Below are 26975 nucleotides of genomic sequence, written 5' to 3' on the forward strand. Positions count from 1 at the left end.
AGAAGAAGGCAGCGCACCTTAGTGAAAACAAATACCTCCCTTGCACCTCACAGGGACCCAGGCCACTGCTGGTCCATATAGCACCTCTGTACCAACTGGAGAGAGTATACCCCCCACCTCCGCCGTGGGTGCACAGATAGGGAAGGCGAAAGGATAGCACCTTTATGCAAATTTGCAAAAGGCAGCCCTTCCTCTCAGCAGCTGCAGCTCCATGCCAGGGTCTCGGCCCCATTCACACCTAGGCTGGACATCCACATGAAGGGCATGGCTGTGCCTAAGTGGCTGTCGAGGTTTAAAGGATAATAGAGGACGTAAGAAATAAATACCAGTAAGTATTCCTTGAGTAGAAAATAGTCAGAAGAGTAGGCACATTCACTGCTCAGCAGCAGCTAATTCAGCGTGAGTTTACAGTGAGGACACAACTCCACCAGCTGTGCCACCCAATCCCAGGCAAGTGCCACCTCAGGCTGGAAAAACAGAGAAACCTCACCACACCCTCTTCTGGGAAGGGATAACTGTAACAGGTGTGAGAGTGTGAGAGTGTGTGTGTGTGTGTGTGTGTGTGTGGCATGGCACCCACACTAATAAATGTCTGTATTTACGGTGCTGTGGTTAACCCTTCCAGAAATGACTGGTAACGAGAACCACTGCACCTCTTCTAAGCTCAGGCAGACTCTCCAGGAAGAGCCCCCTGAGAGCACCTGCCAGCCGCAGGCCTCGGTGCCATCCTCTAGGCCAAGAAGCAGAGGGCTGGGTGCTGGTCTGTCACCACAGGACTAGGAACAAAGCCAAGTGCCAGACATCAAAATAAATACAGCGAAATAGAAATGGCAGAGATAGCACAGGTGTTTCTCCTCACGGGCCTCAGAGAAGCCACCCCTGTCCCCTGCCTCATTGCTTGGTAGCACACCAAGGCTCTGCCCTCCCAGCGCTCTCATGCACCTGCAGCTCCCTCCAAAGTCAGCAAAGGTGCCATTCTTGGGTGACCGAGAGGAGCCAAGCTTGGGGTAGAAAGAAGGATGAGTGCCACCCCATGAGGAAAGGAAGTCCATCCTCCTTTCTACCCCAAGATCATCTGCATTCTCCTGTCAACACTGTTCGGCCCCCAACAGAGCAGCAGCAGCGTCATAAGTTGGCATTTCAAGTACAGCCCATTAGGTGTTTTGGAAGCACAGTCACTCAAAGGGCAAACCATACACTTGGGGTTTGTTCATGTGCAGAGGGCAGAATCATCACCTGCCTGCTGCCACGGCTGTAACACGCTTCTCAGACTTCGTTCACATGCAATAAGAGACCATGTCAGAACAAAGTTTCCTGGCTCCCATCCCCAAAGATGCCAATTCCAGAGGCTGGGGTGGGGCCCATGACTGTGCACGTCTAGCATGCTCACAGGGTGAGCCAGGTGATACCCATGCTACTGATCCAAAGATCTCACTTTGAAAATCCCTGGCTTCTATAAGCAAAAATTTATGACATGCAGAGGAAACTCATCGAGCCGCGCCATCTCAATCACTCTGTGAAACTAACAGAAAATCACATCTACAAGAGTAATTCTCGTGAAATAAAACTGAATAATGGGGGTTGGCCTGGGGGCGCAGCGGTTAAGTGTGCATGTTCTACTTCAGTGGCCCGGGGTTCGCCCATTCGGACCCCGGGTGCGGACATGGCACCACTTGACAAGCCATGCTGTGATAGGCGTCCCATATATAAGGTAGAGGAAGATGGGCACGGATGTTAGCTCAGGGCCAGTCTTCCTCAGTAAAAAGAGGAGGATTGGCAGCAGATGTTAGCTCAGGGCTAATCTTCCTCAATAAATAAATAAATAAATAAATAAAAGCAAATAATGATTCAGGGCATGCTCAGAAGCAAAACTATATTGGCCTAGCTGTAAATTAGCCTTAGAAGAAAGTGTATTTCTAACATCTTCCAGGAGGCTGGCGATTTAAAATTAATGATAAAATTAGAGATTTACTGTTATCAACGTAAAGGCAGTTTAGTGTAAGTGCTCACACTTTACAGATGAGGAAACTGAGAACAAAAGTAAACAGGCAGGTTAGCAGCAGGAGTGGGGTGAACCTGTCCCCAGACTCACTGCCCAGCACGCCTCTTCTGGACAATACGAGCCAAGTTTCCTGTCCGTGAATGTTCTCATGGCAGAAACTATAAAGACGCAGGAGGATGGTGACGTTTTACTGTCCTTCGCAGCAGAACAATACGGATCAGTCCTGCACAATATCAACATAAAAGATTTCATTCCTGTTGTCTCCTAAAGTAAACTCTTATTCTGTGCTGACACTCAGAATGTTCATTGGAAGAGAGTGCTCCCAGACAAACACACCTCTTCTCTTCCTCCCTCCTTCTTTCCTTCCTACTCTGCTTCCCAATGGACTCAAAAATCATTGAAAAGCAAACACAAGGCGAAAGAGCCATCGAAGGACACTACGGCACCCCAGAAGCCTACAGGAGCATCCCTTCCCAGGCAGGACACGACATGTCCATCTGTGGTTTTCTTGGCTCAAGATTAAAAGATGATGTTCTTGCCATCCTCGGCAAAACAGCTGTCCAGATGCGCCTTGGAGAGCACATCCTTCTCCTCCCAGGCACAGAGCTGTTGTTTGTAACTCAGGTCACTGCTGGCTTCTACAACCAGAGGGAGCCTGGGGAGATACCCTCCCCCACCACCAGACTTCTCATTGCTCTTACGAAACTGAGTCAACGGTTAAAATTGTGTTTTTCCTTCTTATTTTGTCATCAGAGGCACAGTCAGCATGTAGGAAAACCAAAGCACTGTCAAGAAGAGAAGAAAAACAAAACGTCTATTTAAAAAAGTGAAGGTCATCACACGACCTATTTTAAGGAGATGCCTTCTCTGATACTCATAACCCTCTTGATTCGTTTTCCAAATTAGTATTTCCTCTTTGCCATCGCTGTCCCATTAACACTTTGCTTTTGCCTCCACTTCTGGGGATTTCTGATGAGGAACAATTTTAGGTAGAAGTCAATCTGAGGTTGAAGAGAGAAGGTGGGGACACTTGATGCCGGGCACAGATGCCTTAGGAATAAGTGAAACAAAACACGCCGAGGCACGGAACCTAGTGACAGAGCTCTACAGAAACACATGGAAGCCCGACAGCTTCACAGGCGTTGTAGCAGCTCCCCCAGTGGGTCCAGACCTACTGGATTAGTACAAACACTGTACTGACTAGAGAGTTACAGCGACTTGTAACAGACTCATGCACAAAGGTGCTTAATTAATAGCGATAAAGTATTTTAAATAACCCATAATACTTTAAATAACCAACAAATACAATTAATTATATATTCAACATATATATTCTCTGTATTCAATGGACTATCCTATATATTCAATGGAATGCCAACCAGCCTGTGAAATGATAACTATAAAAAACTGACTGTTATCTTTATTTAAAATATATTAAAGCTCAAAAATGCAACATGGGACATCACATTTATAAGCAAAAAGTGCAACATAAGTTTTATTTTTTTTTATGGTGACAACCTATCTTATGAGACGATCATTCAGTGTCTAAGGAATATTTCTACCTACATAAGAAATATTTATGCATATGACCAAATACTAGAAAGAACACTGAAAATTAATATTTGATCTTAGAGGGTGGCATAATTTTAACTCAATTTCTTCTTTCTTTTTATCTCTGTTACTACTTACATAGTTAGCAATATTCCATCAAGGACACAAATTAGGTTCCATTTAGTTGGCACAATGCCATCTGGGCAGAAAGGAAAAATGCAGCCAACATTTATTGTGCTTCTCCTCTACACCAGGCACTGGGCATACAGCAGTGAACACAGCAGATGAAGCTCTGTTTCCTGGGAGCTGGCATTCTCGTTGGGGGAGTATAACAGCAACACAGTGAGCAAATGAATATATGGCATATCTATACTGACACAGTAACTGCTCGTATAAATGCCTGTGTGATACAGACACAGAATCAAACACTCCAGGACTTCCTATTGCCACTTTTCAGAGTCAGACCATGACCAACATTTGATATGCTGAGTGTATCAGTTTCCTATTGCTGCGGTAATAAATTTCCACAAACTTAGTGGCTTAAAACAGACCAAAATCTTTTGCTTCTAGAAGTCATAAATCCAACAGGAGTCTCACTGGGCTAAACTGAACGTGTCAGCAGGGCTGTGCTCCTTCTGGAGGCTCCACAGGAGAATCTGTTTCCTGGCTCTTTCCAGCTCCTAGAGACTGCCCACATTCCCTGGCTCATGGGCCCCTTCCATCTTCAAAGCTAGTAATTATATCACTCCTACCTCTGTTTCTGTCATCACCTCACTTTCCCTGACTCTGCTCTTCCTGCCTCCTCCTTTCACTTATTAGGTCCCCTGTAATTACAATGGGTCCACTCGGATAATCCAGGATAATCTCCCCATCTCAAAGTCAGCTGACTAGCAACCTTCATTCCATCTGCAACCTTAATTCCCCCTTGCCACGTAACAGAACAAATGCACAGTTTCCAGGAGTTAGCATACGGGCATCTTTGAGGGGGAGGGGGAGAATATCCTGCCTGCACACTGGGGTAGCTTCTTGTTGAACTCCCTGGCAAGAAAAGTTCAGTGAGCTCTTTCCTCAGAGATGTTTAGCACAGTGGAAACCACCATTGTCTACCTGTGAGACTGTGGGCAAGTCATCCCGGCTCCAATGAGGGTAACACCTAATCCATGGTTCTGTGGAAATAATTAAGTGAGGTAAAATATGTGAGAGATGTGAACCTGGAGCACACAAGGACCAGTTGGTTAACATCAGACAAATTTAGCTGTTCCTGAACCCCTCTATCCATCAACTAAATTTCTTCTTAAATTTCAAACTAAAACCTGAAGAGGCATTCTGGAACACCACGGGAATTAGCCAATGGCTTGTGACTCACCCTTTCCTACATTCCCAGTGAAAGAAATGTAGAAATACATAAAAAGATGATGAGTGTGGATGAGTCCCTGAAATGCAAGAATGGAACATGACAGGCGGACCATGGGAGCGCACGCTGATCCCCAGGTGTGAACTCCTATCTCAGGAACATGAGACTGTTGCTGCTGAAAGGAACTGCTTTCAAGGGCATTCCCCACCTCATAAATACATCTTTCTACATCCATCCATTCTGAGACCCCAATTCCTGGAAATACAACTCACAAAGGGAAAAGAGTGGATGGATGGGGGGTCTACTACCTTCCAGAGAATAACAGAAAACAGGAGAGATGGAAACAGCCACGGGAGGGATTCAAACTGAGGTGACAGATTTTCATGCACCGTCTCTAGATGGAAGAACTCGGAAGAAGCAGCAACTGACCGAAATTGTATGAATAAAGCTCCAGCTAAATGTAAATATTCAAACTACCAGGCAGCAGGAGCAGGAGAGCCCCTCCCCAGCAAGCTGAGTCGCCCTAGAAAAGTCAACATAAACACAGGGAATTTGGCCAAGGACCATGAACACCAACCACACCTTCCACTGAAGACATGCTAATGGTACCCTGACACAATGTGGCAAGGTGAGCGCTCTGGAAGGACAGGCAGGTCTGTTCACAGGCACACCCACAGCCTGGATCTTCTCTTTCAAAAGTGGATAACTCAAGAAAACTTTGAAGATTCTCTGCAACATAAAAATTTATAATAATTTTTTTCAAATTTATTAAAAAAAAACAACACTTCCCAAAATAATTTGTTACAGGAAGGAAAAGTACATTTTCGGAAGAATCTATTTTGTAAATCTCAATGACATGGAAGGAAACATGGGATATAGGAAAGAAAAACTGAAAATGGACAGAAAGGCTAAGATTGCAATGGGAGCTAGCTAATATGGAGGCAGACAAGATATGAAATGGTGAAAAAAACAGAAATGCATGAACAAACTTAAATGTAATAAAAGGCAGGAGAGCAGACCCAAAGTGCTAAACATCAAATCATTGAGGAGAAAAAAAATTGAGAGACTTGTAGAATGATGAGGAAATGACAAGAGGGAAATGATGAGAGAGAAGATGGTCGACACGGAAGACAGTTCATGTTCCAAGAAAAATGAGCAAAACAAATGAAAAACCACAATCAAAAGTCACATTCTCTGGACAAAAGGAAAGAAACTTAGAAATTAATATTTTAAAATATACACATAAGAACACCCTGACAACCTAGAAATTAAAAATCATGCTCCTAACTAATAAATTGCAGAAAAAATAAAAGTACAATTACAAGACAATTTGGAAAGCATAATAATGGCTCGAGGACATTTTAAAACTTTTAAAGTGAATCTAAAGCTGCCCCACAAGGCAAATGCCCCACTAGTAAGAAAGACTACAAATATATGAATAAAGCACTTGATTCAAGATGTTAGAAAAGCAAACAAAGGAATGAAGACAGGATTTTAAAGAACCCTTAAAGCTGTAATCAATGATTCAGAAAACAGAGGAAAAACCAAAACTGATGAAGGTACACAAGAGATGGATCTTCCAAAAGTAATAAAATAAACCAAATACAGTCAGATTTGATCAATAAAAAAAGAAAAACACTTAAGTTAGTAATGAGAAAATGTTACATAACCACAATTACAGAACAAGTTAAAATTTAAAAATGAAATACATAACATATAATGGGATTTAAAAAGTCTTAATGAAATTGACATTTCTCTGGGAAAACAAATTACCCACACAGAAAAGTAGCAATGGAAGAAACTGAAAAGTCTGTCCAGAATTACCTTCAATAAGTCTACAGGCCAGGCAGTACTATAAGTGTTCTTTCAAATTTTAAAATTACAGATGTTTCTCAAACTTCATAAAATATTCTAGAATGTAGAAGAACACGAAAATCATCAATTTGTTTTGTAAAGTTAGTGCACGCTAACACCAAAACCTGGCAAAGAAGCTACATGTCAATCTCTGTCATGACTATAAAAGCAAAAATTCTATAGAAAATATGAACAAATCAAATCCAACATCATATTAAAAGAAAAAACATACCATGACTATCTATGGTTTACTTCAGCTGCAGCTTCATATGGATGTTGACTTACATTATGTTATATTAAACACTTCAATGAATGTTAACAGGGCATTTGACCACATACAACATCCATGCCTGAGTTTTTTTAAAAACGCTTGGAAAAAGAAAGAAAAGGAAAGTTTCACAGCATAATGAAAAGTAACCAACTTAACCAAAAACCAATAGTAAAAAACGATTCAACTACAGCGTGAATCTACAAGTTTCCTATAACAGCAAATTCTTAGAAAATACAGGGCATTGGATTGTATAACAAATTTATTTTTAAAATTACTTACATAGTTTAAGATTTAAGAATAAAATAAAAAATAAATTATAAAGAAGAAATATTTTTAAAAAATATATAAAGAATGAAATAATAGCAACAATAAATAATAATACCAAAATAACTTTCACAAATAAATGTAAAAAAGAAATAGGGAAATAATTTATGAATCTTGACAGATATTTCTAAAGCCTTTACCAAATGAAGAAGCACACTATGAAAAGAAGACTCAGTGCTGTAAGATGCCATTTTTCCAAAAATTATTTCTAGATTTGTCAAAACCCAGAGGCATTTGGGCAAAATTTAACAGAGATTCTAAAGCTCACCTGGAAGGATAAACGAGTGATAACAGCAAATGATTTTTTTTTTTCCAAAACAAGAGGAGAGGAGTCTTGCCCTATCAGATAATTAACATGCTAATAAACTACAACAATTAATTAATGGGTAAATAGGACAAAACAGACATCACAAAAACTTCTAGGACATAAGAGAATAAGCATAGAATAAAGGTGGCACCACAACTGCGTGGGTAAAGGAAGGATTATTCAATAAACAATTTAACTGTTAAGTCTGTTACTCTGTTGAAGTTAAATCTTCATCTTACCCCAAAATAAATTTCAAATGAAGTAAACAGTTACACTTTTAAAAAATTAAACTATAAAAATAGGGGGAAAAAGACATAAAGGATGATGTGGAATAAATATATGATTGAGTTCCCAGATCTAAGAATAAAACAGTGAAAAAATACAAGGGAAAAGAGACATAGTTTCAACTAGATAAAAATGAAAATCTTTCTGTATGTCAAAAAAACAGGTAAAACTTCTGAAATGGGATAAAAGATTATTATAGAGAGAATATAAAAAAGAGCTCTTACAAATCATTAAGAAAAATACTGTTGAGCCAGCCCTGATGGCCTATTGGTTAAAGTTCATCACTCTCCACTTCAGCAGCCCAGCTTCCATCCCCAGTCAAAGAACCATACTCCTTGTCTGTCAGCAGCCATACTGTGGTGGTGGCTCACAGAGAAGAACTAGAAGGACAATGTACTGAGGCTTTGGGGAGGGAAAGAAAAAAAAAAAAGAGGAAGACTGGCAACAGATGTTAGTGCAGGGCTAATCTTTCCCAGCCAAAAAAAAAAGTCACATTTAAAAAAAAAAAAAGGGGTCAGGCCGGTGGCCAACTGGTTAAGTTCACATGCTCCACTTCAGTGGCCTGAAGTTTAGTCGCTTTGGATCCTGGGCTCATCAGGCCATGCTGAGGCAGCGTCCCACATAGCACAACCAGAGGCACTCACAACTAGAACATACAACTATGTACTGGGGGGCTTTGGGGAGAAGAATTAAAAAAAGGGAGATTGACAACAGCTGCCAATCTTTAAAACAAAAAAGAAAAACATTGTTATCCCATTGTAAAACAAAAGGACAATGGACATGAACAAATTTTCCTCACAAGGAAAGAAATATAAATGGCCAATAAACATTTTTTAAAATATTCAGCTCCACTAATAAAGAGGAAAGGCAAACTACAGTAATGAGATACCATCTCTCTGGAATCAAACTGAATAAAATATCTAAAATAATCATTCAATTCTGGCAAAGAACACTGAATGAAGCACTCTCAAACACTGCTGTTGGAATTTCTAATTTGCTCAAATTCCTGGAAAGGTACATAGCAGTATGTGGTAGCCTTTGTAATGGGTACGCACTTTGACACTGAAATAGCAATTCTAGGAATCCCACCTGAAGAATTTGTCAGAGATTACCAACAACCTCAGCACAAGAATGTTCATCAAGGGGAGGATACAGAAAATACCTAAATTTCTCAAATGGAGGCCTGAATAAGTAAATTATGGTATAATCAGAGTATATAATGTAATAGTTAAGACCACAGGATTTGGAACCACACAGCCTGAGTTCACACTCTACCTGGCCACATAGAAACTTTGTGAGCTTGAGCAAGTTACTTATACTCTTGTGTCTTATTTTTTTTTTTGCATGTAAAATGGAGATAATACTGGTACCTCCTCCATTGGATGTCGTGGGGATTAAAGGAGTCCTTACAGATAAAGCACTTAGAACAGTGCCTCAAGCAGGCTGTGTTCAGTAAATGTCACTGTTGTAACACTAAGAAAAACACCGTGATTTTTAATATTATTATTATGCAGACATTAAAAATTATTTTTCAAGTTTGACATCATGGAGAAATGTTTATGATTAGTTAAAAAGCAGAATCCACCAATTCTGCATAACCTCTTCTAGAAAATAGAAGAGAAAAGAATACTTTCTAATTCATTTTACAGGTTCAGCAAAACCAGACAAAAATAGTACAAGAAAAGAAAACTACGACCAATACCCTGGGTGATCACAGACACAAAAGTCCTCAACAAAACATGACCAATTCAAATGCAGAAAAATATAAGATGAAAAACACACCATGATCAAGTGGAGCTTATCCAGGGTATGCAAGGCTGATTCCATATTCAAAACTCAATCTGCATAATCTACCATTTTAACTATCCAAAGAAGAAAAACCATGGGATTGTATCAATCGATGTGGGAAAAGCATCTGACAAACTTGAATATCCATCTCTGATAAAAATTCTCAGCAAACTAGCAGTAGGTGAGAATTTCCTCAACTTGATAAAGGACATCTATGAAAACCCTACAGCAAACATCATATTTAATGGTAAAGGACTGAAGGCTTTCCCCCTAAGATCAGGGATAAGGCAAGGATGTCCACTCAAACTCAATATTGTATTGCAAGTCTTAGCCATTGCAATAAGGCAAGAAAAGAAATTTTAAAAACCTGGATCTGAATGTTTACAGCAGCTGTATTCATAATTACCAAAACTAAAAACAACCCCAATGTTCTTCAACAGGTAAATGGATAAACAAGCTGTTGTACACCCATATAAGGACTACTACTTAGCCACATAAAGGGATGAACTACTGATACGTGCAATGACTAGATGAATATGAGAGGCATCATGCTGGGTGAGAGAAGCAGTGTCAAAAGCTACAAACTGCAGGATTCCATTTGTATGACATCCTCAAAAAGACAAACCCATAGTGACAGAGAACAGACCAGGGGTTAGAGATGAGGGAGGGTGTGACTACAAAAGGACCGTTTGAGGGAGTTTTGGGGGGCTGATATTTCTGTTCTGTATCCTGAATGTCAGTCAATTTGACTATATGTTAATTTGAAAAAATTTTAAAGCAGGATCCAAGACACTATATATGGTATGACATCAACTTTGAAATAGATAAGGGAGGAAATATACCACAATGTTGGAAAATACTGGAATAGACCGGTCCTCGTGCCTAGATTTACCAAAACTAAGTGCAATGAGTTTTCTTTCAGAACACACCCCAAGAAACACTTGTGATTTCAAACAACCAAACCATGAAATCCCACTCACAAGGTCATTACCATCAGGTTTCAAACTCTGGGTTAAGGTCCCAGGAAACTTTTCTCTCTTTGGAAGTTACGCTCAGATCACAGCCTAGAATTGCAACCATCAGGGATTTAAAAGAAAAAGTTGAAATCTTATAAGCTCAAAGACTACTAACAAGAAAAATTAAAGGGCACTCATTTTCAAAACTACCATTCTACTGGTTATGTGAGGTGACTACCCAGGCAAAAGGTGAACCAACGATATTAACTCTCTCCTAAAGCCAGCTCAGAGTGTCCTAAGAACCAGTATTTCTGAATAAACAAATCTCTTGTTCACTATAAGAAGTAGCTCACCCCGAAATTCCCTAATTTTCCCCATATAGTGACCATAACTGCATGCCAAATAATTCCCATCAAGATTCAAGCACTTCAGAAACATTTCAGAATTTGAAACAATTTCACCCAGAGTCTACTTGCATAAAATGTATCTCTAACCTTAACTTTCCGCTGATTTTTCTGTAAGTATTTAGTAAGCATGGAGTCAGGGTTCTTGGAACTGGGTTCTGGCACCAGTTCAAACTCTCTTTCACATCAGTTTCCTCAAACATAAAATCAGACGTTAAGATACCACGGTCCCCAAGATCTCCTTCATCTCAGTACTCTGGGAGACAAATAACGGTGAAAGCAATATTGCAAGGAGCATGGCTAAACTGCCTGAATGACCAAACAACTTGAATAAACTATTTTCACTGAGCATTCATTCAGAAATATTGTGCAAATGACAGAAAAAAATTATCCATCAAACAAACAGTGAACTAGCCATGCGCAGCCTTTATCTGGCACTTAGCTCAGGTTACTGTACCTGAAAGTAATAAAACTGCAATGAACGGGAAAACACTCCATGTCCTAATCTCACTAATGTAGATGGACCTTATGCTCATTTCCCTGCCCCCAACTAATAAGCAGTCTTTTGTACAGAGCAACATTATTGGTGGAATTTCCCTTGAGTCTTAAAGTTATAATTTTTAATTAATTTTATTTTTGCCATAGGTCATACGAGTTACTTTACTGTTCCTTTTATACAAAAAGGTACATGGGGCATGCATGGTTATAAAAGGGCAACACAAGTTATCCACGTAATGTTGGATTTGTCCAATATTTTGACTGTAGTGGTTTAGGAACCTACACAGGTAATAAAATTATACAGAACTTACACACACAAGCGTATGTGCGTGCACACACACACACACACACAGAGTACAAATGATGTGGGGAAATCTGAATAAAATTGGTGGATTGTATCCATGTCACTACCCTGGTTAAGATGATACTAAAGTTTTGCAAAATGTTACCACTGGGGAAAATGTACAAGGAATCTCTCTGTATTATTTCTTACAAGTGCATGTGAATCTACAACTCTCTCAATAAAAACTTCAATTTAAAGAAAAGGATATGGTGACAACTACACCTCCCCATACTTTTGACCATTAGCACCCCCAGGAGGCAACAAGTCTTAACGAGTTTCATGGGTACAGAAGTTAAAAGACAGAAAGGAGGAAGGCAGGAAGGGAGGGAGGGAAGGAGGAAGGCAGGAGGATTTAAATAACTTGGGATGGTCCTGCAATGTGTCAAAATAAATTGTTCAGCTCTTCCATACTCACAGTTGTCCTTGAGCGCAGGAGTGTTTCTGCTGAATGCATGTCCCCCATCCCAGCTTCCTCTCCCATTGGATTCCCAGATGTAACCAGGTCTTTTCCCTCAAGACAGGACACTGAGTGACCTTTCTCTGGGAAATCTGACCACCCCTGATAAGAGATCTAAAACTAGAGACATGGAGTACTGCCCAGTGACATGGCCCAGTCAGGTCACCTTACAGAGACACAATCAACAGACCCCTCTCCTTGCAGTTTCCAATCATCTTTTTAATGGCCTCACTTAAATATGAGTAGATGCCAAGGATCACTTGACATTCAAAGAAAGCACATAATAAGAAAAACAAAACAAAAAACAGACAACAGCAACTTGGAGAAACAGAGTCCATTCAGAGAAAAGAAAACTTGAAAGACACTATTAATATACCTAGGGATAGAAGAGATGATACTGTATTGATGAAGCAGAACAGGATGCTACTAAAAATAACTTCCAGCAGCAAAATGAGCTCTTGGATGTTAAAAATACAACAGCAGAAATTAAAGGCTCAGTATAAGATTTGGCAGATACAATTAAGAAAATCTATAGAAATTAGAGCAAAAAGCTGAGAAAAAGTAGGAGAGAAAAGATAAGAAAGTCAGAAGATCAATCCAAGAAGTCAAACACCCAAATAACAGACAATCCAGAAGGAGAGAGGATTTAGGACGGAGAAGCCTAAGATGAGTTCCCAGATCTGAAGGATGTAAGCTTCCAGATTAGAAGGACTAGCTGAGTGCCCAAGAAAATGCATGAAAGCAGTGCCATACCAGTCATGATACGACTGAACGTGAGGAGCAAAGAGAGCACGCATGGTCTTAGAGGGGAAAAAAAAAGGTTTCACCCAAAAATGTAAGAGCTGGGACAGCAACAGACTTCCCAGAGGCAAGGGTGGAAGGTAGAAGACAACAGAGCAATGCCTTCCAAATTCTGAAAAAAAAAGTGTTCTAACTGAAATTCTTGACCCAGCCTAACTGTCTTCTACGTGTTGGGGTAGAATGAATATATTTTCAAACACACAATGTCTCAAACCTGTTTTGTTATTTCCATACCCCATCTGAGGCACCTGGAGTGTGTGATCCCCCAAAATGTATACCACAAATGAAGGAATGAACCAAGATAGACACATATGTGGGTTTCAGCAAACAGGGTTTTCAACATGAGGAGAACTGGAAAAAAAACAAAACAAAACAAAACCACGCAGGATGAAGTTGAAGGGAGATCTCAAGATGACAGCTGGGCAGCAGGTTTAACAAGCAACCTGTCCAGACTAGCACAGGCCAGAAGAATCGGGTAAACGTTTCTCCAAAAAGAGGACTGGGTAGAATATCTAACGGCATTGTACATACGAGGAGGAAACTCTGGGCTTCAATTAGCGGTAAAGGCTTAGAAAACTAAACAGACAAATATTAATTTACCTTCAAGACAGAAAAATTAAGCCCAGGATACTTCACAGGTCAGCTATGAAGAACGCTGCTGTGGCCGTGATAAGGTAAGTACTGACCATTGGTCTAACCCAGAAGTGCCCACTCTTGGCTGCACGTGGGAGCCACGCTTCTCATTTCAAAATAATCCCAATGCCCAGGCTACGTCCCGGAACTTTACATCAGAATATCTCGGGGGGTAGGACTCAGACACAAGTAAAGTTTAAAGTTCCCCGGTGATTACAATGTGCAGAGAAGATTGAGACCCAAGGAGCTAACCAAAGGTACAATTTTCACCCTCATGTATACTACCTGTAGCAACTGCTTATAAACTTGACTTTCAACAGGCAGCTGTATTCCACCCAGACAGCCTACCAGTAATCAAAATCAAAATGTCCAAAAATGAGTGTCTCATGTCCTTTCTTAAAAGTGGCGCTACTGACCTCTTGATGTCAACCTGTGGCACCCCCTTTCTCCTGGACGCCCAGACCCCTCCTCATCCACTCTGTTCTCACCTCAAAGTCCTGTTCAAGAAAACCTCTTGTTACTTCCTGTCCTCCACAGGTTCAGATTCCACAGCACTCCCAACGACTTTTGCTAAGGTCAAACAATGCAGAAGCACAAAGGGAAAGACACAAAGTTGCAAATGTGAAATTCCTTCAAACTAGGTCACAGATGCGCTTACTTTGTCTGTTCACGCTCGCTCTCCTAGAAACAGCGATTGACAAACAAGGAATATCATGATTTAAGTAAGTAACTTTTACTGGTTTGGACAGCTCCAGAAATGATCAAGGCCTTTCCCCTCCAACTCTCACCTAATCTCTAAACTCTAGAGTTCAAAGGGTCATGACCAACATGCTCCAAGGTCACAGATGGGTCCAGGTAAATTGAGTCTATATGCAAGCCTCAAGTACGCATGCACTGCCATTCTAATCCTAGCGCTCCCCTTGCTACACATCAATCTCATGAAAAGGCCAAAGCTTCATTTGGGGTCTGTGCCTAAAAACCTCATCATCCTGTTGTAGTCTCCCGTGGTGTTTAGCGTACCAATTTACATCCTCACCCGCAGTAAATGAGAGGAGCTGTCTCTCCCGTACCTTTGCCAACGCTTGATACTATCACGTTTTCATTTTTGCCAATCTGATGTGGAAAAATGGTATTTCGTCATTTTTAAATGTAGATTTCCCTGATTCGTCTTAAGGCTGAGGATTTTTATTTGTGTCTATTGGCCATTTGCAACTGCTTTTTTGTGAACTGCCTGCCCATACCTTTTGCTCATTTTCCTGTGAGTTTGCCTTTTTGTCTCCCAGTCTTTACCAACCTAATTCCTTTTATTTTCCAGGTTCCAGCTTCTCCTGACCACCAACACCTCCTCCACGCCATGCTCTACTTCTCATTCAACTCTCTTATAATTCTTGAAAATTAGTTGTTCAAAGCCTGTCTTCCTACTGAAGTCTGAGCACCATGAGGATGATACTGTGGGTGTCAGTCTCAGACACCACCATCACGCCAGCAACTAGCAAAAAGCCTGCCACGTGTTCACTGAATGAACACACGAAGGTCTGTGTCTTGTACCAGTCGGGTCAGGCAGGAACTCACTCAATGGGTGCCACTGAAGAGAGTTTCATAAGGGACCATTTACAAAGGTGGGGGAAGGGCTGGGGAAACCACTGAGGGACAGTGAAATCCCCAGGGCGTGTAATAAAGGGGAGCATTACCACACCCAGGGATGAGGATGAGGAGAGAGCAGCAGGTGGATCCTAAGAGACCTGCAGCCACAGGAGAGACTGGAAGATGTCGTCCAAGTCTGAGAATTATGACTCGATGATTCAAACTGTCTGGATGGCGTCCATCACCACCTCACTCATAGAAAACCTTCTTCCACTTGAATTCTTAACACTTCAAATTCTCAAATTCTACAAGATAACACCACATTTGAAACCACTGCAAATGATAAACAAAAATCATCACCAAACAAGCTCTCCAGACATGGAAGGCAGGAAAAGACCAGAAAAACTCAAAGTACCTTTCTCATAGTATGGCCCATTTGCTATACAACTTCAAGGATGTTTTCTGAACTCTCCATACCTCAGTTTTCCCATTATAACAATCTGTGTACTATTATTCCTCCCCAACAATTATTTTGCTCAAGGAAAAGAAATCTCCTTAAAGAAACTAGAGTTGCCAAAATCCTGTCCTATCAGCCAGCTTCCGCCAGACCTTGGAATTCTCAGCAAATGGCTGGGTTTGCAATTCTTTTGGCTTTGCCAACCCTCCAGGGTAAAAAAAATCTTCCCACAAGGATTCGAGGCTTGCAAGGAGGAAATCTTTGAGAAAAATCTGGGTTGATGAGCAGCTAAGAAAAGCCAGGAGGAAAGAGACACATCTATATATGTTTAGGCAGAAAATAGAAAAGGTTGAAAAGCAATGTGTTTCTAAAATACTCTTCTATGAAAGCAACCTTCTGTTACTCCTCTACTCGCCAGTTGACTGAAAAAGGCAGTGTGATTCCCATTTCTATTCACGTCCTCCTAAGCCGAGGCTAGGCAAGGCAGCGGCACGCAGCTCGGACGCCGATGGGCTTGGGTTCAAATCCTCTCACTTAATGAAGTGGCACTGGGCACAGCACTCATTTTTCTGCAGCTCAGTGGGAGCCCATGAAAAACCAGTGGCAACATGGAATTTGCTAGACTGGGGGCAGAATTATAAACCACGAAAATAAAGTGTGTGCCAGTCGGTGGGTTCCTAATACACAGTAGCTAATTTTTATCACAAGCACTGTAGTACAGAAACCAAAAGCGCTTCTTTACGTAACAAATAGGTGACAAAGGTCAGGGAAGTTCAGAGGGTCCCTGATCTCCCGCAGCTTGGAATCTGGTGAAGAGGAGATGTTTCTCAAATTATAACCAAATAAATACAAAATTGCCACTGTGATAAATGCTATGAGGGGATAACAGCGTGCTCAGAGAGCAAAATGGGAGACCTGGTTCCATCAGGAAGATCTTGGGCACCGAAGTGCCGGATAAAGGATTAAATAGCTGCAGCGGTGACAGCAGGACCAGTACATGCTAGAGGTCTGGGGCCAGAAGACGTGTCGCCTTTCTGAGGAGAAGAAAAGCCAGAGTGGTGAAGCGTGGAAAGGGGAGGACAGGGAGGGGAGACAAAGCTGGAGAGCCTGGCAAGGCCTCTCTGTAAACCACACGAGGGACAGAAAGGTCATGGTCACAGACCTCTGAGAATGGGAAGGCACAAAGCTCAAGATGGGCTCTCAGATCTGCAACTGAAATTTGCAGCTCAGATCTGCACAGCAACCCTATTTTCAAACACCACCACTGGACCCCACACCAGTTAAGATGAGTAGCAATGTTTTCATGGTTGGAAGGTATTTCAAAAATTACGTGTGTGTGTATACATACAAATGTACATACATACATACACACACTCCAAGTATAAACACACACACACTCCAAATATATATATACACACACACATATCATTTACCTCCTTGGGAAACGTCTGCAATCAGTCCTAAGTTATTATCCCTTTGGATCCCTGGTTTTCCGAAGACGGCCACAACAATATCCTCCCAGTGCACGTGCTCTTTTTACAACGTACTCTGACACTCCTCCATTGAGTAGATGGTGGCATCTATCCCTGAACCTCGGCTGACATCTGTCACTCCTCGACCAACAGAAAATAGTGGAAGTGATACCATGTGACTTCTGAAGCGAAGACATAAAAATGCCATGCACTTCCACCTTGTTCTCTTGGAACGCGGCTGCCATGCTCTGAGGAAGCTCAAACTAAGGCATGTGGAGAAGCCATAGGGAGAGGCCACATGTAGGTGTTCTGGTTGACGGTCCAGCTAAGGGTCCAGCCAACTGCTGGCATCAACCCAAGACATGAGAGTGATGTTGCTTCCAGATGGCTCCAGCCCCAGCTGTCAAGTCACCCAGCCTTTCGATCTTTCTACCTGAGGCCCCAGACATAATGGAGCAGAGATAAGCTGTCCCCATTATGACCTGTCCAAATCCATGAAGAAAACAATAAAATTGTTGTTTTACGCTACTAAGTTTTGTGATGATCTGTTATGCAGCAATAGTAACTGGGACAGAAACTCGAAGCTTCTATGTATAATTTTTCTTATTCACTATCCACCCCCCTATGAACCTTCTAGAGGAGATGTCTATAACTACTCCTGAGTTAGAATTCCTGGTCTTTATCCACACTATTCTGGAGAAAAATGACCAGGCTCCTTACTTCAAAGAAAAATTAAACACTTTTAAGGCACTCAAAACATACAAAAGTAATCCATTCTCACGGCAAAAAATAAAGAAAACCCTTGTTAGCAAATCTCACACCTTACCTCAATCGGCTTTGAAAACAGGCATCAAAAATGAGATTTTCATCGGCAACAACTAAACAGAGCAACCCCAGGGCTTTTCTTCCTCCACAGCTGGAGGCCCCACATCTGCAAAGACAGTCTGCAGATTAAATACAGCAACAGATATGAAGTGTGCCTAGCACAGGGCCTGCCACCCAGGAGCCCACCCGATTCCAGCTGTTACTATTGCTTTGGTTGTGAGAATTAACATTTCCCTTGATTCCAGTGTTAACCCTTCCTGACCCAAATTTAACACTTGTGTCCCATCTCAGCAGAAAAGACTCTTCGCTGACTTTGGATAGATGTGAAGAAAGGGATCTCAGATTCCACATGATTAGAAACCTTATACAACATAATTGCCACACACCTCTATTTTGGTTTAGTAAAAGAACTGTCCTTTTTATAAAAAAAGAAAAATCAATATGTGTTAGAAAACAGGCTTCTGAGAAGTTACATTTAATCACTGTATGGCTTTCAAGGTGAATAAAAATATTACCTTTGATCATTATGAAGGTACCCCTTTGTGGTTATATAAATATTACAAAGCTGCACCCAGAAGGTGGCATGAATGCCAGGGAAGAGGGGTGCGATCAAAGAGCCAGGTCACCTCAGATTGGTTTTTTTCTCTACTCCTCAATTGCTGTGTGACCTTAAGCGAATCACTCAGCCTCTCCAAGTCGCAGAATCTTTTAAAGAGTCCAAACTCCAAACTTTTTCTCTATACTGAAAGGACCCTTAAGCAGAGTAGACCCCAAGTTTCCAGGGTAAAAGTCACTATTCAATGCTGAAGGTTGCTGAATGACAATCAAAATAACCATTTGCAGACTCATACACATTAATTAATATCTTATTATCTAAAAAAACCTGTGCCTTGTTGCAAAATACTACTGTGCATCACATAACGAAATTATCAATATCTGGTGGAAAGAAGGTGATTCGAGACAGAATTACAATTGGTACGCCATTTGGGGGAAATAAACAGAGGCTGGATGGCATCCTCGTACCACCGCTGGCTTTCCACTGTCATGGTCAGTTGCTGAGGTGGGAGTCTTCTTAAGGTCTATGTTTATAGGAGGGGGTGGAGAGGGAGTGAGAGGGAGGAGAGGAACATAAATGGAAGGAAGGACAAACAGAGCTCAAAGGAAGGGATGGAGAAAAGGGCTGTGCTATCCGAGTCAGCGACACCTGAACAGAAATGTCACCGCTAGGCAAACCATTTCAAAATGCCATTCTGGTCACCAGGATTCAAGTTTGCAGAGTGTCTGATACTCCCTCCCCCCAGAACATCCCAGCTTCCCCGGGGCCCAGGCAGCCCCTGCCACGGACGGCCTTAAGTGTATGGGTCACATTCTCCCCCCAGAAATACGTCTTTCATATCCTGGAAAGTGGTGGGAACTCTGTGATTCAGACAGCCTCAACAGGCAGGAAAAATGGCCGGCACGTAATCGACTTGGAATGGCCCTTTCCAAAGGTGTCATCAAGTACAGCCTGGCTTTGTACTCACAAAAATTGGGAAGATTAAAAGGGGGTTAATGAAAACCCTCTTCTTGAGAATCACCCAGTAACTGGTATCTGGCAGGTGTGCCTCTGCCCTTGGAGAGAGGTCCAGCTCCCCTCATCCTGGCACAGCCCCTTCCTCATGTCAGGCCCCCCAACCACACAACCTGGGATTCAGGGTGAATGGAGAGAGTCGTGGAGTCTGAACAGCGCCACTGAAGACCAGGACGGACTCTCCCATATTACCATATATGATGAAGTCTGTCAAGAGGTCTGCTAAGACCTGAACCAAGACCAACCATCTGCTTTTACCACGAAGCCTGAGACCAGCCATTCGGGGGACAGAGCTCTTTTTTAATTGACAGCACCTTTAAAAATATTTTACCATCACTATCAAAATGGCTTTATTCTGCACTTCATAACACCTCATATTAGAGTTATGTCTATCTTAACACCAAAGCACATATTTGTAACTGCTTTTTCTCACAACCATTTATATGGCTGTTTTCCCACGAACCGTGCCATTTGAACGGCCGGGATATAAAACGGTTTTACAACTGTTATTCTTCTAAGTCTTTCCTCCGTTTTTCAGACAGCTGCACCCCAGAGTCCAAAGTGTTTTCAGTGGACAACTGTTCTGAGCACATTTCTCCACAAGGTCCATTTCAGCTCAAGAAAGCCAAGGATAAAGATAAGACAAAAGTTGTGGGGTGAAGGGCGGACCCACTGCAGGGCACCAGGAGAGCAGGTCCAGAGCCGTGGGCGGTCCGGGCTAAATCATTTCTTCCCGAGCTGCCAAGTCCACAGAAGGGATCAGTCTTCCCAGTGAGTGGTCAGTTTAAGAGAACAAACTCATTCCTAAACACTAGCCAGGTGGCCAACACATTCTTCCTATCCGAAGTACTCAGCACCTGTTCTGGAAAGGCGGGGACGGAGCTTTCTGCCTGGTCCGGCCCGCCTCTTCTATACGGAGAACACTGGATAACTGTGTGTTCACCAGTCAACCAGCCCCCTTCAGGCCCTCAACGAGCCAAAGTGTACAGGTAGTTACCTGCAGAGGTACCGAGACAACTTTATTACTGGCCTTGGGGGACTTTTTTAGGGTACAGTCCCCAGCGCCGCGAACACCAGTCCCTCCAGCTCGTGGGTAAGAAGGACAGAGCCAAGAGGCACAGGCAGGGGTTCCCAGGGCAGCCAGGTGCCCCAGCGTGCCGGCCGCTTCTCCGCTGCGCGGTCCTCGCCCTCAGGGCCCCGTCTTCCCCAGCCCTCCGAGGGGCAGGGGGGGTCCTCGTGCCCGGCACCCCGCCCGCCGAGCCAGCCTGTTCGCCCCGCGCCCAGGCCAGGCAGCCCGAGCTGCCGGAGCCGCAGCGCCCACTCTGGGCAGGCAGCGAGCACTCACCATTATGCTCTTGCACGCTCGACAGCGACCAGAGCAGCAGCGCCACCAAGGCCAGGAAGGAGAGCTGGCTCAGCAGAAGGTCCCTCCGGCGGCTCCGGCGACGCTCGCGCTCCTCGTCGTCGGACGACGGCATCCTCGGGCAGCAGGACAGTGGCACCGGCGGGGGCCCCGGCGAGCAGCGGCCGCTCCTGTCGCGGGCGGCCGCGGCGGGGACGGGGGCGGGAGGCAGCCCTGCGCGCTGCAGCCGCGCGTCCTCGCTGCGCTCCAGCCCGGCCGCCGCCGCCTCCTCTTCCTCTTCCTCGCCGCTGCCGGTCTCCTCGTCTTCGTCCTCGTCGTCGCTATCGCTCAGTCCCTCCTCCCCCTCCTCCTCCTCCTCCTCGCCTCTAGCCCGCGCCGCCGCCTCCCGGCGCTCGGGGTCCCTCTCCTCCTCGCGCGCCATGGCTCCCACGCTCGGCGTCCGCGCTCGGCCTCGGGCGGCGGCGCGGCGGGGGCGGTGGGGGCGGCCGGAGGCGGGGGCGGCGGCGGCCGAGGAGGAGGAGCGGGGAAGGACCGGCGGGAGGAGGGCCCGCCGCTGGCCAAGTCCGCCGGCTGGCGAGGCCACCCCGGGCTGGCTCCGGCCTCGCCGGCTGCAGGAGCGCGTCGTGGGGCCGCCCGCCTACTCCATGGTCCGCGCGCGGGGAGCCGGGGCCGAGCCGGGCCGGAGCGCGCCGGGAGCACGGGGCGAGCGGTGCACGGGCAGGCGCAGCTCCCCGGAGCCTGCAGCGGCGCGGCGGCTCGGGCACGGGCGGGGGGCAGTGCCGGGGACGCAGCCCGGCGCTGGCCAGCGCGGCGGAGAGGGGGCGCGTGGGGAGGAGACTGAGCTGGGGAGGGAGCCCCGTGCGCAATCCTTAAGTCGTTCGGTGCCAGGGGAAGTGGGGCGGCGCAGGAGGCCCCCTCTCGGGAAGCACACGCCGCGGAGAGGCGGATCTCCAGGAAAAAGGATTCACCCCAAACTTTCGGGGAAACCAAGGATCTCTTCAGCCCCCTCCCCACCCTCTGCCCAGAGAGAAAGCGCTGCGAGTGCGCTTGGCTGCGCGCGCCCAGCCACCGGCCTCGCCTCCTCCCGCCGGCCTCCTGGGTTTCCCTCTGCCCCCTTGTGGGGATCCCCCTGCGCGCCAGGCTCAAGACCTGGAACGGGACTTCCCAGAGGCTCTTCGCCCACTGGGGTGTCCTGGCTCCCCCCTCTGGCCCAGGCTCACGCTCCACTCCCGATTATGCTGGACCAAGCCCCATGCTGTGTCTGAGGGAAGGGGGACAGCTGGCGCTGTCCCTGGACGAAGCCGCCTGAGGGTCCGTAGCCAACCTCAGGAGGAGGCTCCTGACCTTCTGCAGGGAGCATCAGCCTGCTCCTACCCCTGAGGTCAGAGCCCTGGTTCCCGCATTGCCCTCTCTCCGGTTCTATTCCTGCCCTCACCTGCTGCAGATGTTGACCGTCCTAGAGCCGACCGGGCCAGCAGCCCTGCAGAAGGTGCTCTTAGACCGGACACCTAGTGGTCTCAGGCACACCCACCCTCCCTCCTCGGGCTTGCCTGGCTTCCTTCCTGGTGCCTCCCTAGGGCTGCTGGCTAGGATGGTGGATACAGCCCTGAGGAGGAGATGCCTTTGTGGTGAGGTTGAAAACAAAAGGGACTGTTCCAAAAGACTCAACTGGAAACCAGGTGTCTGTCTGGAATGCAATCTGATCGCATCAGGGAATCTAGCTGCGGACATCTAGGGAGATGAGCAGGAAGGAGGGAGCCTCTGTACAGCCTTCTTTTCTCCTAGGTCTGGGATGACCCGCAGTGTCCAAGTTTGTCCCCACCTGTGGGTGACTTTCTAGCCCACAGCCTCCCCGATGACCCCAACGGCATCTGGGAGCAGAGTCATGGCAAAGGACATAGCAGGCCTTCATAGGTGGCTTCCTTTCCACAGAAGGGCCATTTCGCCCAACAAGGTTGGAAGACGTTTGCTTCCTGGGCATATCGTTCACTTACTGCCGTTCTCAGTTCTCAGTTTGGCATCTTCGCAGACACACAGAGGGCCTTCCCTATAAGGCCCGTGTGGCTGGCTGTCCCTTTGCTTTGATTGCCAGGTACAGAGGGGAATTTAAAAATACATAAGTTCTTCCAGGCTGGAGTGTGTGTAGAGAATTCTCTGGTCAAATTACCTCCATCAGACATCCAGAGACACAGAAAGGAAAGTTTAGGAGCTCAGAATATTCTGTCTTTCATTCAACTAACTAGGAAAGACACTCAAATCACTTTTTCTAGTGTAAATAGGAAAAATAAAAGTGAGAGAGGCAATTTGGAACTAATTGGGTTAGGGAATGAACACTAGCTCGGGGGAAATTGCCACAGACACAAGGAATTGTGTAATGTGGTGATGGGAGAGACATCCGGAAGAGAGCAGGAAGGAGGAGGCGAGAAACCAGGGATGGGCAATTGCCTGGAAATGCTCTCGGCACCTACAGTAAGAGGAAGAAAGGGCAAGAAGGAAAGGGAGAGACAGAGAGATCACTCCTGTGGCACAGAGAAATGATTTCTTAGTTAATGTTCATCCTGACAGATTTCAGAGCAAAGCGGGATATTGAAGTAAAGCAGAGACAGAGACCCCTGAGCAGCTAACCAGCACCCAGGGAAGGAAAACGGGGGCTTCTGGTCCCCAGCCTGACAGCCCCTTGGCCTAGTGGGTTCCTCACCCCGCATGGCAAAGGCTTCTCTGCAGGAATGAGAGGGAAGGGCCTTTCTTAGGTTGGGGAAGTCCCTCTGCTCCCCTCCCTCCAACAGGCCCACTTCGTGGGGAGTAGGCTCTCAAATCGGCTGTGAGCACTGGAGAAGGGAGACAGATCCCGGTGGGCCCCTCTTCCAAGGAAACCATTATTCTTGCCCTGCCTGCCCTCTCCTGGTCTTTGGAAGCTCCCCTGGGAAACTGAATTTTGGAAGGATCAGGAGCTGAAATAATTATTGTGCTATTTGTCTTTCACTATCAGGATCCTCATCAATCCTGAGGTAGCTTTTGCCTTTTATTTCTTAATCTGCTTGCATTTGATCTCACGTTTTGTGCAGGGAGACTTAGGGAGAAAATTCCAGGCCCTGACACATTAGTCTGAGAATTAGCTCGCTTGGAAAGAGTGGCATCTCCCCATGATGCGCTGGGGCCTTCCCCTTTCCAGGAATAAGACGGACGTATTTACATCGTACCTCCTCACTCTGGGCTGGAGGCTGGTGGTCATGGTTTGTGCCCCTGTTTTTGCCTCCTATAAACATTCCAGTTTCAGTTCCATGCAGACTTTGGGCCTGATGTGGGGACATCGAAGTGGTTCTTCTTTCTCACAGCTCAGCCTTTATGGCAAAGAATCCAAAGCCTCCCGTGACCACGTTCGCAGATTCTCAGCCCAGGGCAGCTCTGACATCAGCCAGTGAGCGCGGCCCTGTCTGTGCCAGAGAACCAGTGTCTTCTGTGCCCCCTGCATTATTTCCAGGTCTCCAGCCTCCCCTCCCCCACAGCACCCAGACCTGACAGAGCAGTTTCCACAGCAAAGCAAGGTGGTGTCTCTGTAACACCAAACAAGGCCACTTGTGTCAGACAAGCCACCAGTAGAGAAGGGAGAAGAGGAGAAAATCAGAGAAAAAACCATTTGCTCGATGAGGAGAAGGTAGCCTCCTCCCTGTGGCTGCCCTGTGACACAGAGAGATGTGGCCCGAGCAAAGGAGGGAAGATCACTAGATGTTCCCAGAAAACCTTTAAACACTCTAAGGCCAAGTGTTGGTGGATGGGGGAATAAGGGGGAAACTCTTCCGTGCAGTGCTCCTGGGACGGCCCTTAGATGTAGCACACCCTCCGTGCATGCCTGGAGACAAACAGCCACGCCTGTCCCTGCCTCTGTTTGGTCAGCCGTGGCACTGGCCGGACGGACCGCCTGCCCTGCGCCTCTGCATGTGCCACCCTGAACGTGCACAGTCACCCTGATTTGGAAAAACGCCACCTTGGCTCAGGAGGCCTGACAACTTATCTCCCTCCCCATTCTTGTCCACTGCCCTTATCAAAAAACCAATAAAACTGCTCCTTTAGACTTTTCCTGAGCTGTTAGCATTTTGACAAACACAGAATAATCACTCCTCGTCCACACTCCGTGTCATGAGGTATCTGAGAGCACCATGTCCACGGGGGGGGCCTCACGTTATTTTGAGTGTTCAGTTTACAACTGGATTTAAAAGAAACTGCTTATTTTCTAGTAGTTTCCAATTTTTAATTTTCTTTTTCTCCGACTGTCTGCATTTTCTCGGTGATTTTGACTCATTACGGGAATATGACTGTAGATTTGGTATTCTTAGTAAACCCTTGTCATATTCACAATTGCCCATCCTCTTTTTTTTTTTAATTTATTGCGGTGTAATATACTTACTGTAAAATGGACACAGCTTAGGCACTTAGCACAGGGACTTTATACATGTATATATATCCTACGTGGGCTCTGGATTACAACTTAGAACATTGCCTGCCCCCCTGAAGGCTCCCTTGTGCCAAATCCCCACCCCTCTCCCACCTCTCTCGCCGTGGGTCATTGTTGCCTGTCCTTGAACTTCAGGTAAACGGAGGCACTTTTGCTCAGCCTGTTCCTGTGGGCTGCATCCACACTGGTGTGTAGGGTTTTGTTCTTTTTCACACGCGTAGGTATGGACTGTTTTTTACCTGATGCTTCGATTGCTTTCCAAGTTTAGTGTAAGCCAAGAATAACCAAACCACTGCCTCTGGATCAGAGACACATGACCTCCCAGATTGGCTAGTTTTATAAGGAAAGTCAGCTGAAATTGAAACAGTCACCAGCTGCTTCTCAAACTGGTTACAGCACCCAAGGGTAACTGCAGAACAAGAGGTCAACTGGCAACCTCGGGGTCAAGCTTTTAAAGAAAAGCCTAGAAGTCCTAAGATGTGCATAAAATTTGGAAGTAATTTTTAATGGAAAAAGCACAATCCATCTTTTGTGCATTCTCTCCCCTCCCTTTTTCTTCTAAATGAGAGGAAAGCGGAATAGGCACAGGTCCCCTCAGGAAAGATTCCCACCCAGTCTGTAGCACAGCCATGGAGCGGCCTTTCAATCAAACGTTGGTGGACAGAAAAAGTACAAGGGAGCTTGAGAGAAATGTCACTTCCCTGCCCCGTGCTGAGGAGACAGGCTTCAGGAGGCCCAGAATTTGCATTATTCCCAAACTCTTCTGTGCTGAGGGTTGAGATCTGCTGCTCTACAGAAATGAACATCTTGGCATGTATTTTTGGTGGATCCTGGAGGGCAAATCTAAAAAGGAAAAGTATATTACCTCGCCATTTTTGTCAATATTTTTAATTGACTCGTTTTGAGGATTTGGAAGAAATAAAGACAGAGTACACAAACACACCCTATAGCTATGGCTATATCTATCTCCTGTTTCATAAGAGTGCTATTTTTTAAAAAATGACTCCTATAAAAAAATGATCCGGCGCCATGGCAATAATAGGTTAAAATTTTAAATCCTCAGAGGACAAAAATTAACTATTCACAATTTGAGCGGTTTGCTCATTCTCTCGGAATCATTTGAAAAGAAAACATGTAAACCGCGCTAATTTTATTTTACCGATGTGAACTTCAGCAGGCAGAATGCCGAGTACAGCAGGAGGACCCAAGGAGGGCCCTGGGGGCTTGTTTTCGCTAACATATAAATAAGAAGTTTAGGAATTCCGTGTTTTTAATCAAGAAACAGATCTGTAAAATGTATTATCATTTTTGAATTTCAAAACCTTATCCTGATAAAATGTGGTATACATGTTAAGTGGCAAAAGCAAGCTGCATTATGAGTTGCATAATGTCATGTTCGTAAAGTTAAGCAAAATCATCTGTG

At 44.9% G+C, this 26975-nt stretch overlaps 1 protein-coding gene across 3 annotated transcripts in view; it reads right to left on the bottom strand.

Moving 5' to 3' along the window:
- SLC24A3 (solute carrier family 24 member 3) overlaps window positions 1–21481 on the bottom strand; it is a 456403-nt gene extending 434922 nt beyond the window's left edge. For all 3 annotated transcript variants that reach the window (XM_046678076.1, XM_046678077.1, XM_046678075.1), the window contains exon 1: window positions 21082–21481. In XM_046678076.1, coding sequence (XP_046534032.1) covers window positions 21082–21214 — 133 coding nt within the window. In that variant the 5' untranslated portion in view covers window positions 21215–21481. The remainder of the gene's footprint in view (window positions 1–21081) is intronic.
- Window positions 21482–26975: the final 5494 nt, after the last annotated feature.

Source organism: Equus quagga, chromosome 12 (assembly GCF_021613505.1).
Source record: "Equus quagga isolate Etosha38 chromosome 12, UCLA_HA_Equagga_1.0, whole genome shotgun sequence".
NCBI classification, from domain to species: Eukaryota; Metazoa; Chordata; class Mammalia; order Perissodactyla; family Equidae; genus Equus; species Equus quagga.